This window comes from Mastigoproctus giganteus, chromosome 1, assembly GCF_048544385.1.
Source record: "Mastigoproctus giganteus isolate SK-2022 chromosome 1, ASM4854438v1, whole genome shotgun sequence".
Taxonomy (NCBI): Eukaryota; Metazoa; Arthropoda; class Arachnida; order Uropygi; family Thelyphonidae; genus Mastigoproctus; species Mastigoproctus giganteus.
The window spans coordinates 108,572,379-108,585,185 of NC_143575.1; the positions used below are offsets into that span (position 1 = coordinate 108,572,379).

General features: G+C 37.2%; 1 protein-coding gene across 1 annotated transcript in view; it reads left to right on the forward strand.

Moving 5' to 3' along the window:
- The window catches only part of LOC150091089 (ecto-NOX disulfide-thiol exchanger 2), a 230,637-nt gene that overhangs the window by 185,629 nt on the left and 32,201 nt on the right, over positions 1-12,807 (forward strand). Inside the window, exon 11 of the mRNA XM_090382875.1 lies at positions 3,776-3,917. Coding sequence (XP_090239001.1) covers positions 3,776-3,917 — 142 coding nt within the window. The remainder of the gene's footprint in view (positions 1-3,775; positions 3,918-12,807) is intronic.

A 12,807-nucleotide genomic window follows, 5' to 3' on the forward strand; every position in this document is an offset into this window, starting at 1 on the left:
TAACAAGACACTGTACTGCAATTAAATTAGCGTGCGAGAAAATTTCATTTGTTTTAATATTTGTTCTGAGCATGGGAAACCTTTTAATGCTGTTTTGCCATTTATTTTCAAGCTATCGCCTCCATCATATGAAACGATTTCGTTAAATATGCCAAAAATGCATCTGTAAAGAGCGTTATAGAGATTTGTGACAGTGTTATAGTCAGATACGGGTTATAATATAAGAACAGCGTTATAGCGAATCAGCGTAAAGCGAACCGCGTTATAACGAGGGCCTGCTGTATTACTTTCCATAATATTTTACTCCACATATCTTACGTTACGTTTTTGTTCTCAGTTATCTTCAACAAAAATACCTATTTATTTATAGATAAATGTTCAGCACAAGACTGTTTAAATCAAGTGATAACCCTGTACTCACAGTTTACCTTGTTCGACTATAAATTACTGCTCACTTCTTCCCACCAAAATTATAACATCAACACCAATCATTACCAAATGGCTGCCATATTAAACCAGCCAAATTTGCACCACTCTGCAACTAATTGATATATCTTCACCAAAATTTTATAGATATCAGAAATTGCTTTTATATTACCACTGTGCAGTCAACAAACCAATTGACCTCAATAAACTGAAGATATACTCGATAACTCGGGAGCTCACAAAAGCACTGGCACACTCACTCACTACTCTTAATGATCCACATTCCAGTGAATATGTATATATATGTTATTTATTGTGCCTCCAGGGCAATGAGCCTATATGCACCCATATTCCAGTGTGAAGTGGTTTCTCCCTCACAGCAATGCCAGGCCCCATACAGCTAATATTGTGCAGGCAGTGATTACTGCCATAGGTGTCAAGGTTCTGCCACATCCCCCTTATTCGTCAGACTTATCCCATGAGATTTCTTCCTGTTTCCATGTCTGAAGAAAGCTCTGAAAGGCAAGCATTTCACGTCCGACACAACGATGCTCGCAGAGCCACAATGGAAGCATTTAATGCTTAGATATGACGGTGGCAAAAGAACTCCACAGAAGATTCAAATGATGACAATTAAGATAAGACCTTGCACCAGTCTGCGAATTAAATGATTACCCCTCATAGTTCAACCATTTATTCAAATATACCAGCCGAGAATAATCCTTGCTCAATTGAAAATACTCGTATCACTTACTTCTGAGGGATCAAGACCCAATAACAGTACAGCACTTTATATTAAACTGTCTGAATTCAAAAGAGAACATCATAGAGCATTTCAAGTGTTGATTACTGTCCAAGGAAATGTAACACTTCAAATAATTATAACTAACTTAGACTTTACTGACGTTTTCTTCTTTTAGGCTAATTAGTTATATCCAGCATATATAGTTGAATATAACATATAGTGTGGGAACTATTTGATTATACTGCAGAATTTTGGCATGCTGACACACATAAGATATTATAGAACTACCCAATGTTGCTTCGTGTGAAACTTGTCTCATAACCTTAGCTAGCAGTGTTGAATCCAGTGGGAGGTGATAAAATCGCCACCCCTTCCAGTGAAAAATAGTAATTTTTATTTTAATATTTGTTCAAAGACATTAGATTTTGAAATTTTTTGTTTAATTTTAATTGAAATTTTCTTCTTATTGCACTCTTTAGGGGTCATATCAGTTTACACAATGTTGTAATTATAAAACACGAATTCAATAAATTTATGTCAAATAAACACAATGCAAAAAATCACAGCAACTAAGTGTGGTACTCATTAGGTGGTACATGGCAAAAATAAATTACTAAAATTCAAAAGACAAAATTTTCAAAATAATTAAATAAGCCATATTTCTGGCTGCACAAATTGTAACTAAAAGCCACTATTTCAAGTGTTGGCATTTTCATTTTATGGTTCCCTTTATTTTCACACAAACCATCTCTTGATAGTATTTCAAAAAGGTGGTCTACTTGCAACTAATTATTTGTTTGTATATTGCAAACAAGACCGACTGGATCGCAGGCCGTGAGTAGTTCACCTGAATTGATCCTATTGTGATTAGAAAGTTGTCACGCAGTTTCAGGGGAAGGGCTAAACAATGTTTGGGCAGAGAGAGGAGTGTACTGCAGCCACTATTTCTCATCAGCAGTTTTGCTTTATGGTTTTCAGATTCCCTTTTATTTTTTTCACAGAAAGAGTCTACTTGTGGCTAATTCTTTCTTTCTTTGTATACCGCCAACAAAATGGTTTGGTTGCAGCCTATAAACAATAGATTTTATTTCTATTTTTTTATTATATATGTATCTGTACTGTGATATTTATTATTATTATTATTATTAGCTATATGGTGCAAGGAAGCCTGAGGCTTATGCTGCACCAGCCAAAAAAAAAAATAAAATAAAAATAAATTCCGAGTTACCCTGAGAGAGAGAGAGAATTCACCAAGAAAGAGAAGAATGATGATATCCATCTTAGGACCCTGGGTGTGCCAAGCCCATACTCACCAGTTATATTGCAAGATTGCATGAAGATAAGCTTAGAAGTCCCAAATCGGTTATTGGAAAAATTTAAAAATGAAGTGATTGATACATATGCAAAGAAGAATAAGATTGTTATTATAATGCGTGTTTGATTATAATTTGTATGATTTTTTTGTGAATTTCATATTATTAAACTGATTATTGTCAGTAATGTGGTTTTTGTGAACTGACTATTAGTATTTAGATGTTAAATGATAAATATTTCCTTTTGTTTTCTCATATTCTCTTATAACATTAATAAATATACAGATTTGTTTGTAACATAAACATATGTTGTAAATATTAAATAATAATAAAAATATACACATTTTTATTATTAAAAATTTACCCCCTGAAGTTTACATTCTCTCCCACCAGTGAAAACACTCTGGATTCAACACTGTTAGCTAGGCATATTATAGCTAGGTTGGCTCTTGCACCAGTAACTCTCAAACATCAACTACCACCAATATCAACAAATACCTTCTGTCCTCTCAACTTTCAAGTCATTCACAGCACTAGAATACTATTGTTTCTAATATCTTTCATTTGGGGTCACTATAAAAAGTATAATAAGGGAATGCATTCCTGACCAAGGGTCCAACCTGCAAATTTTTATAGATATAAGTACTTATTATATAAAGTATGCAATAGTGCATGTTTTAACTTCTAAAGTAATGGCCTTTCTGATGCATTTCATAACACTATTACTTTTTCACTGAAATTTCCTTCATTGGCTACTTTTTAGGAAGTGAATAAAAATTAAAAGCTTAAAAATAATCAGATGTCTAGCACTAGCATGCTTCAGGGAGCAGACTGAAAATGTCACTTATTTCTTAATATCTGGAACTGAAAATGGAATTATGTCAGCCTGTTACAAGTGGATTTTTAAAATTATTTTTGTATATTGATACTGCATTTAGTATTAGTGGTGGCAAAGGGATTCAAGGAAGCAAGGTTATACAATATCTGCCAAAAAATAAATAAATAAATAAATAAATAAATAATAATAATACTTTTGCTTGTCCATTCCTTCTAATAATTTGTCCAGTTCTTTGCCCTGCTCGGTGAAATATTAAAATAAATTAATAGGTTTGACTGCCATAAATAATGTGGAATTTGCTGGTGATGTGATTGCAAGTCAGCCCAAATTAATCTAAATTTGCATCACTACTTGTATAATATTTACCATTTTCCTTTGACCATTCATGTTGTACTAATGCCATCATATCAATTAAATGTTTTTATCTGATGTTTGTCAAATTTGATTTTACAGGAAGTCAAAAATGCTCAGCTAGAAGAAGTACTAAATGAACGTGAAGAAGATGAAATGGAACTAAGTGACGGTGAAGCAGATTCGCCCATTCTTATGAAGAAGCCAAGGATAGATGAAGAAGATTCAGATAAAAGTTGGGAAGGTGAGATCATCAGAGAAATCTTTTTAAAATGCATTGCTTTACATTTAAATTCTTATAAAGAAACAATAGTTAAGTCATGGTTATCCCTTGCAACAATGTGGTTCGCTCAGCACTTGTTCACTATACCACTCGGTATTTTTTGATAGCTTCAGCTCTGTTCTCATGGAATAGTGCTAGTCAGTCCAGTCATCTTGGGAGGAGTTGCCAATTATTGGATGCTTGGATGCCTGATAGGCCTCATCATAAAATGCTTAATGGTCTTCAGTTTGATTTTCCAATCAACTATAATTCACAGTGCATGTCTTCAGAGATGTGCCCTTTGATTTTGGTATTAAAAAGTAATTTAATGATACTTTAATTAATGAGAAAGTGGCTGAATTACCAGTCAAAACTGGAAATTTTGCAAAGCATTTCCATTTTATGATGAATAGAATCTTTGAAAGTGCCTGTTTATTTCACCAAAAGCTGTTTTTCGTGCTCATGAGTATACATCTCTGTTTACTTTCTGTAAGTGTTTGTACTGGCACAATTTTCTGTGTCCATATCTGTAAAATGCTGCTGTCATTCGGTGGGGGGGGGGAATATATTGAAGCAGTCAGAAGAGGGGTTTCCCAGGGATTGGTTCTTGGACCACTGTTGTTTTTGATATTTATGAAGGAATAAAGGGTATGATGTCAAAATTTGCAGGCAAAGAAGATTGAGAGAACTGCTAATGACCATTGATAAGCAGTGGTCCTTCAGGATGACTTGACTATGCTTCAGGAACAGTCAGAAAAGTGGCAGTTGTGTTTTAATGCAAGGTCTTATTATTATTATTAGCCATGTGGTACATTGAAGCCTGAGGCTTATGCTGTACCAGCCAAAAAAAAAAAAAAAAAAAATTCTGAATTACCTCGAGAGAGAGAGAGAGAGTCAGTCAGAAGTAGAAGGGAATCACCAAGAAAGAGAAGAAGAATGATGATATCCAGCTCAGGACCCTGGGTGTGCCAAGCCTATATTCACCAGATGTGAGCCCCTGGGGTCCGCTTGGGGAATAGCAGCCTCCAGAATAACTTATATACTTGGTGGAATTGAATTGAAAACTAGAGGAAGAAAGGGTCCGAGAGTTATGATACGGGCAGATATGAAGTTCTCTAAGCAACTAAACAGGTGTGGCTGGGAAACTCATAGTGCCCTGCCAATGATTTATCTAACATATCCTTTAGGGATAGGGAGGTCATAATCCTACTGTATAAGGCAATTGTAAGATTGCATCTGGAATATTGTATCCAAATATGGGCAACTCGCATAGCAAGATTGGCAAAACTGCATCCGTATGAGAAAGGACTGAATATGTGGGCTACAGAGCTTGGCAACCAGACACCTTAGGGGGGGGGACCTGATTGAGGTTTACAAGGCTATGAAAGGGGTTAGTAAAACGAATGAAATCAAAATTCAAATTACAGGAGAAGAGTTTTAGACTAGATTGTAGGAGGTTTTCTTTTAGCCAGTGAGTTGTTGATTATTGCAATAAGTTGCCCCTGCAGGTAGTTGAGGATGACAGTTTGAAGAAATTTAATGGTCAACTGGACATGTTATTTGTGTAATGAGGGAAGTGCATAATTAGCCTATTTTCTATCTACTTTTCTTTTTTCTCTCTCTCTTTTTTCTTTTTTTTTTTTTGACAGTGCAGCAAAAGATTGGCTTTCTATATGGCTAACACTAATACGTGTACTAGTTCTTTCATGTATTTTACACATCCTACCACCCAGTGGTTTTATCAGATTTTGTTTCCATACACTTCAAGTTTACATGTTGTTTATGTGCATTTTGTGTTTACTTGACTGATTTTTAGTTTACCATGTTGACAGTTTTTACTTCCTCCCTCTCTCTCTCTCTTCTTTTTTTTTTTTTTTTTTTAATGGCTTCAAAGTGGTCAAGTGAGTTAGCAAGTACTAGTAACCTGAAAAATGTGAAAAGCTTACCATTATAAACTAGACAGGCCATTCTGAAAAAAAAAATTGCTTGGGACAGCATGAGACTGACCTATGGATTCACCACCAGAACCATAAAAAAGAATAAGTGGAAAATATTAGAATGTGGGAACCTAAATTTCTTTAAATGCAATGAAATTAAATCAGTTTAAATATTCAATCATGATTGAGATGGAAAGATTAAAATTGTTTATAGAGGACAGTGTGCAGAATAGAATTCCCTTAAATTTTACATTAATTCAAGAGAAAGCAATACAGTAAAACATCAATTATTGTAGGGTCAGATTAACCATGGTCCTCTATGTATGTAGTTTTATTTTCAACAAACATTTAAAGAATATTATTTATCTGTGCGAGTGGATTCGAAAAGTACATACAGGAAATCACTGTTGCATCTCTCATTTTGCCACCTGGTAAATCACATCAGATGTTTTTACACCTGCAGATGCAAAGCCGAGTGTCTTGGAACACCTGCTGCATTTGTCTACTAACATCTTGAAAAGTTTGTTCCTGTGCTTGCCATGTGTTGTGGGTAATATTTCTCTCGCATTTCAACCCCTAGAAATGTCAGGTAAACAAAAACGAGTTGTTTTAATAGTGGAAAAGAAACTGGAAATTATTAAAAGATGTGAAAAGGGTGAAAGTGTTTCAAAGCTTGCACACTAATTTGGAATTGGCCAGCAAACTGTACGGGACATCATTAAAAACCCAGCCCAATATAGTTTGTTTGTTTCTATAATTTAGAAACAAAATTATCTATATTGGGCTGGTTTACAAGAAAGAAATGCACTAGGATATAAAATTAGCAAAGACAGGATAACAATTTTATGCTGCACAAATGCTTCAGGGGATGACAAATTAAAATTAACTGTAGTGGGAAAATCAAAATCTCCTACAAGTTTAAAGGACACGACTAATATTCCAACAGATTATTATAATCACCGATATGCATGGATGACTAGGGATATATTCAAAAAGTGGTGGACAGATAAATTCATTCCTCACGTTAAAAAATTTGTCTCGTAAAGGTCTCCCCCACAAAGCAATTTTATTATTAGATAACGCTCCATCTGATCCTCCATTGGAAAAACTATCTGCAGAAAATGGCAATATTGCGCCATTTATCTTCCGCTCAATGTAACACCACTGGTACAACCTATGGACCCGGGAGTGATTGAGAGCATGAAATGATTGTATAGAAAGACTTTGATGATGGACTTTATCATGGAAGAAAAGAATCCTCTTTTATTTTGGAAGTCACTAACAATTAAAGATGCTATCTATAACATTTCTACTGCATGGGTGGAAGTTAAAAGTAAACAATTATAAAATCATTCAAAAAAATATTGCCCAATGACTTTGTCATCGCCAAAAATAACTTGGAAGTGGGAGACTCAAATCGTTCCTGATGTTTTTAACTCAGTTCAAAATATTGAAGGATGCAAAGGCTTAGACGAGGCAGGTGTTAATCAATGGTTAAATAATATAGACAAAAATTAATCCGGCTAAAATGACTGATGATGATGACTTGAATGTTTTGAAAGTTATTTAAACAAATAAAAACATAATTTTGATTTACCATGTTTTTCAATTATCCAGGCTCTGACAGTCCTGAATTACCACAGATAATCGACGTTTTACTGTATCTTCGTATAAACATACAAATATTTGAAGAAAAATTTGCAGGATGCATCTACTGCCAGTAAGGGCTCATTTAATAGGTTCCATAAGCATTGTAACCTTTATGACATTGCTACCATTGACCAGTGCTGATAGGGAGAGGGCCAAAAAATTTAAGATGGCACTTTTGAGCATATTGAAGGAGGAGGTTACAGCCCTTAATAGATGAATGCGAATGTGATTTTGGAAGAGAATGCAAAAAATAACTTTTATTTCCAGGGGAAAAAAATTCACATCTAGATTAGTGTCAAGAGATAAATTAATGGTGATGCAGTATAAGAATGGTGCTACCGTCATTAGGTTGTGACTGTCCTGTTAGTCTGCCACTCAGAAAACCCCAAGGCTCTTAAGAGTTTTATTAAATCAAGGTTGCCAGTTATATAGAAATATAAGAAGACTTGGATTGATAGAAGTCTCTTCCAGGCATGATTTTCAGATTATTTTTGTCTAGCAGTTGAACAATATTTACAGCCAGTAACATTTCCAATAAAGTTCCCTTCATATTGAATAAAAAAAAAGTGCTTCATGAATATCAATTAGTTTAGAATCAATTAGTTTAGAATATACCGGGGGTGGGCAATGAGTCAATCGCAGATTTAATTTCGGTCGATCACAACGAATTTTAAATATACAGTCATCCCTCGAATTGTGCACCTTGTGCAATGAAATTTTTGAGATAGTAGATCGCGGCACATTTTGAAGTAAAAAAATAGATCGCATCACAAATTAAGTTGGCCACTCCTGGAATATACCATTTCTCTCAATTAGTTTAGTGCCGTAAAAGCCATATTTATGTCTCCCAATGCCGCATTTCTCCTCTGATGACCAGTGTGACAGAAATTTTCAGGCCTGTTACATCAGGAGGGCTTTCTTTGCAGGCTGTGGATAGTGGGGAAAGTTGCACTAAGATAGAAGTTTCCAAAGTGTGGGAAAAGCTTGTTGTTTTCATGAAGCACTTTTTTAATGAAATATCGACAAACCATCTCAATGATAAAATGTATTGAAATATATATTAATTTATAAAAGTATGTCTATTCATAGTTAACTTTTAGGTCAAATCTGTTTATTTTCACTCGTTCTGGAACTTGAAGGGAGGGTGCATGAAATTTATGAAAAATTTTAAGGGGCTCAACCTCTGCACTAAGCTTCAAGGAATTTTGGAAAGCATACAACATTAAACATGCCATTGATGGTATTGTTTAGTGCCTAGCAGGAAATGCAGCAAAATCAGTAAATGGAGTGCGAAGAAAGCTTTGAGAAGATTAATGTTTTCCATACTTTGATATATGAGGTTAAAAACAACATGGTACAGCTTGGCAATGATATTGGGTTGGTTGATATAGAATATGAAGGCATATAAGAGCTTATTGAGAACCAGAAAGTTGGCTTAAGCAATGGAAAACTCATAGAAATGGCTGATGAACAGGAGTAAGCCTTTGAAAACATCAAAATGGAAACAGAAAAGGATGAGCTTAGTAGTATTACTAGTAATGACAAATGATGCAAGAAAGCTTATACAGCAGATCCAAAAGAGTCATTCACTCCCATTGCACATTACCTCTTAAGCTCACAAAAACCTGCATATAAAGATCAACAACCGTCACTCCCATATCGGTACCTCCAAATGTTCTGTCAATAACAAAAACAAGTGCCGGAGAAAAGAATAAAAAGCCTGAAGTTTCTCCTAAATCGCAAGAAAATATGGATGTTGAAGAGGAGGTACAAGGTGATCCAGCCTTGGAACACTTTGCAGAGGAAGAAATGGACACGGGACAGCATCCATACTTCCCCAAAAAAGATAAATCCAAGACTGACAAAAGTAAGCCCTCAGCACTTCAGAAGCAACCTGATGGACCCACCATGCCAAAATAATGGCTAAATTCCTACAGTGCAATTGCCATGGATTTGCCAGAATCCATGGCATCAAAGGCCCTCCTTCAAAAACATGAGCCAGTTTGCTTTTGCTTACAGGAAACATATTTGAAGGCAAACGAAAACCCATCATGTAAGAGTATTACGATCATACGTAAGGACAGAATTGGGGTTGGATCTGCCTATGGGGTAGTCGCAATCCTTGTGGCAACCAGACCACATTCCAACCTGTGCTGCTCTCCACTAACTTAGAAGTGGTAGCAATTTGCCTTAGAGTCGGGTTTTATTAACAGTCTGTTTGATTTATTTGTCACCTGGGGCTGACAGTTCGCATAGAGATTCATTGATGATCTCATTGTGCAGCTGCCTGCCCCTGTCTTAATTCTCTTGGATTTCAATGGACATACTACCCTGTGTGGTAGTGCTAGCATCAATGGAAGAGGATGAGTCATAGAGCTCATGGACATGACGTCTCTCTTCTGAATGTGGGAACTAACACCTTCGTCCACATGCCTACCTGTATGTTTTCTGAGATTGACCTTTCTATCTGCTCCCCTTCTCTCTTCCCTTTATTTACCTGGGAGGTAGAAGAAAACCTGTATGAAATCGATCACTTCCCCGTCATAACCTGCTTACATAGAGGGAGACCTTGTCAGGCTGACTGGAATGCCTTTCAACATCTGGCAAATTTTGACATCAGCACAGTCAGTCAGGAATCTATCAATGATGCAGTTACGTACATCACAGAAAGTATCATCCATGCCACTGCAATCGGCATTCTAAAAACATCTACCTGGTTTCCACCATTTCCCAAACTATAGTGAAATTAGGAATGCACAGCAGCAAAAAAGGTGCAAAACAAAGCTTGGGGGATAATTCAACAATATTCTACCACAGCTAATTTATAGCTTTTAAGCATGCCTGGGCTAATGCACTTCTTACCCAACGTCATAGTGAGTCTTGGATCCATTTTACATCTTCTATTACTCGGGCAACCAGCTCGAAGGTAGTCTGGGACAAAATCTGGAAAATGAAGGGGAAATATATAATATATAATCAAATGACCTTCTCTCCTGCGTTCAGTGTGGCACACCCCTCTTTGGTCCTGGAATATAATGGATGCATTATTGCAGACCCAACTGCAATAGCCAATGCTCTTCAGGAGTCTTTTTCTAACACCTCAGTAGTATCATCTTATTCCCCAGAGTTCCTGGTCCTTAAACGAAATGCTGAAAAAGAAGCCTTCAATTTTACATCCAAGGGTGTTTACCCATACAATGGGCTATTCACCATCGAAGAGCTGAAAACAGCTCGCCCTTACGATGGCTAGTGTTGCTGGACCAGATGACATTCATTATGCAATGAATAAACACCTTCCCCCACAATTCATGGGCCAGCTGCTCTTTCTATACAATAGAATCTTCCTTGGAGAGCAGTTTCCACACAACTGGTGCAAGGATCCGAAATTTCCAAAAAAATTATAGACCAATTGCTCTGCAAAATTTTAGGGAAAATGGTTAATGCTAGTCTTGTATTCCACTTGGAATCAAATGACCTTCTCTCCTGAGTTCATTGTGGCTTCCGAAGAAACAGGTCCACTTTGGACCACTTAATTAGACTGGAAACATCTATCCGAGATGCTTTCCTAAAAAGAGAACACCTGGTGTCCATATTTTTTGACATGGAGAAAGCTTACGACACAACTTGGAAATTTGGTATTTTAAGAGACCTTTACAAACTTGGTCTGTGGTGCCTCCGTAGCCAGGTGGGCAGGAGCAGCAGTGCGTAGCACACGCTTCTTGATTAGACCGGGATTCGAGCCCGTGACCACCAAATACAGAGAATGCCGGTCAGGAATGACCACCGCATATCCCCAGAGCAATATGACCTTAGTTGCTAATGCTCCTAAAAACCAAATAACAAACAAACAAACAAACAAACTCTGTCTAAGGGGGTCACCTTCCCATTTTTATAAAAAAAAAAGCTTTTTAACCCGTCTCCTGTTCCAAGTTAGAGTAGGATCCACCTTCTCTCAGTCCTTTTGCCAAGAGGAGGGTGTACCACAAGGATCTGCTTTAAGTGTTACGCTTTTGCCATCAAAGTAAACTCCATTACTGAACAACTTACTCAAACCATAAACTGTACTCTTGTCCAACTGGATTCAATCTGTCACCGACTATGCTGCCACCAAACGAGTAACAGTGACTCTCCGTTCCAGATCGTGGTGGACTGCTGACCTCAGCAACAGCTTCAAAAAGAAACAAGTCCTACATAAGAAATGAAATCTTATGAATGGCAGTCAAGACAGAATCGCCTTTTCCTGCGCCAGGGTCCACTTTAATCGGAAGGAAGCTGTCGCAATCCAACTAAATCTTGACCACACTCTGAGGAAAGGAAAGTCATTCTATGCTGCCCCACATGGTGGATTCAATCAAATACTTGATGCTCAAGAATGGCTCAAATACATCGCCAGATTTTCAAATACAACAACAGTCCCATCTACAGCTGTCCAGCCTGACTATGAAAACCCTTCAGATGTCCTAGGGACTATCCAGATCACAAAACAAGAGCTCATATGGCCATCAATTCCCTTCCCACAACAGCCACTGTTGGGGAGGATGGAATTCCGCAATTTATGATCAAATGCTTGAGGACATTCATCATAGACCCTCTTCTCTCGATCTACAACAGATGCCTCACTGAGCATTATTTCCCACCCCAATGGAATAAGTACAGAGTTTACCCCATCCCTAAAAACCAATTTTCCACAAACGTCAGCCAGTTCAGACCCATATCAGTTGCCTCTTGTCTGTTAAAAACTCTCAAAGGCTCTGCTACCCACAATTACTCACCAAATCCTCCAGACGAAATTACCTGAAATCCACTATGCCATCCCAGGAAAATCATCAATCACTAACTTGGCAACCACCACAGAACGCATCCTCTCAGCTTTCGAACAAAGAGCTGAGCTGTCAACCCTATATCTCGATGTAAGCGCAGCCTTTGATGCCGTGTGTGTCGATCCTGGCCTTGCTCCTTCTACTTAAGGAGAAATTTCATATAATCGAGGTGATATGCTGTGCTTTTTGGAATCTCTTCTCTGTCACAGAAAACTTATTCTCCATCGGCAACAACACACCCTATCCTGCGACATTACTGCTAGAGTACCACAGGGGGGCAGGGTGTTCCTGTCTGGTGTCCTGTTCACGGCTATCATCGTGCCCATTATTGCCTCCATGAATGGTCTCTTATGCTATGCCGATGACCTCAAACTGCTGACTCAAATTAACCCTGGCGACAACCCCGTTCAGCTCAGCAACAGGATCAATTCCCAAATTAAGGATCTTGAATTGTACCTGGCAAAC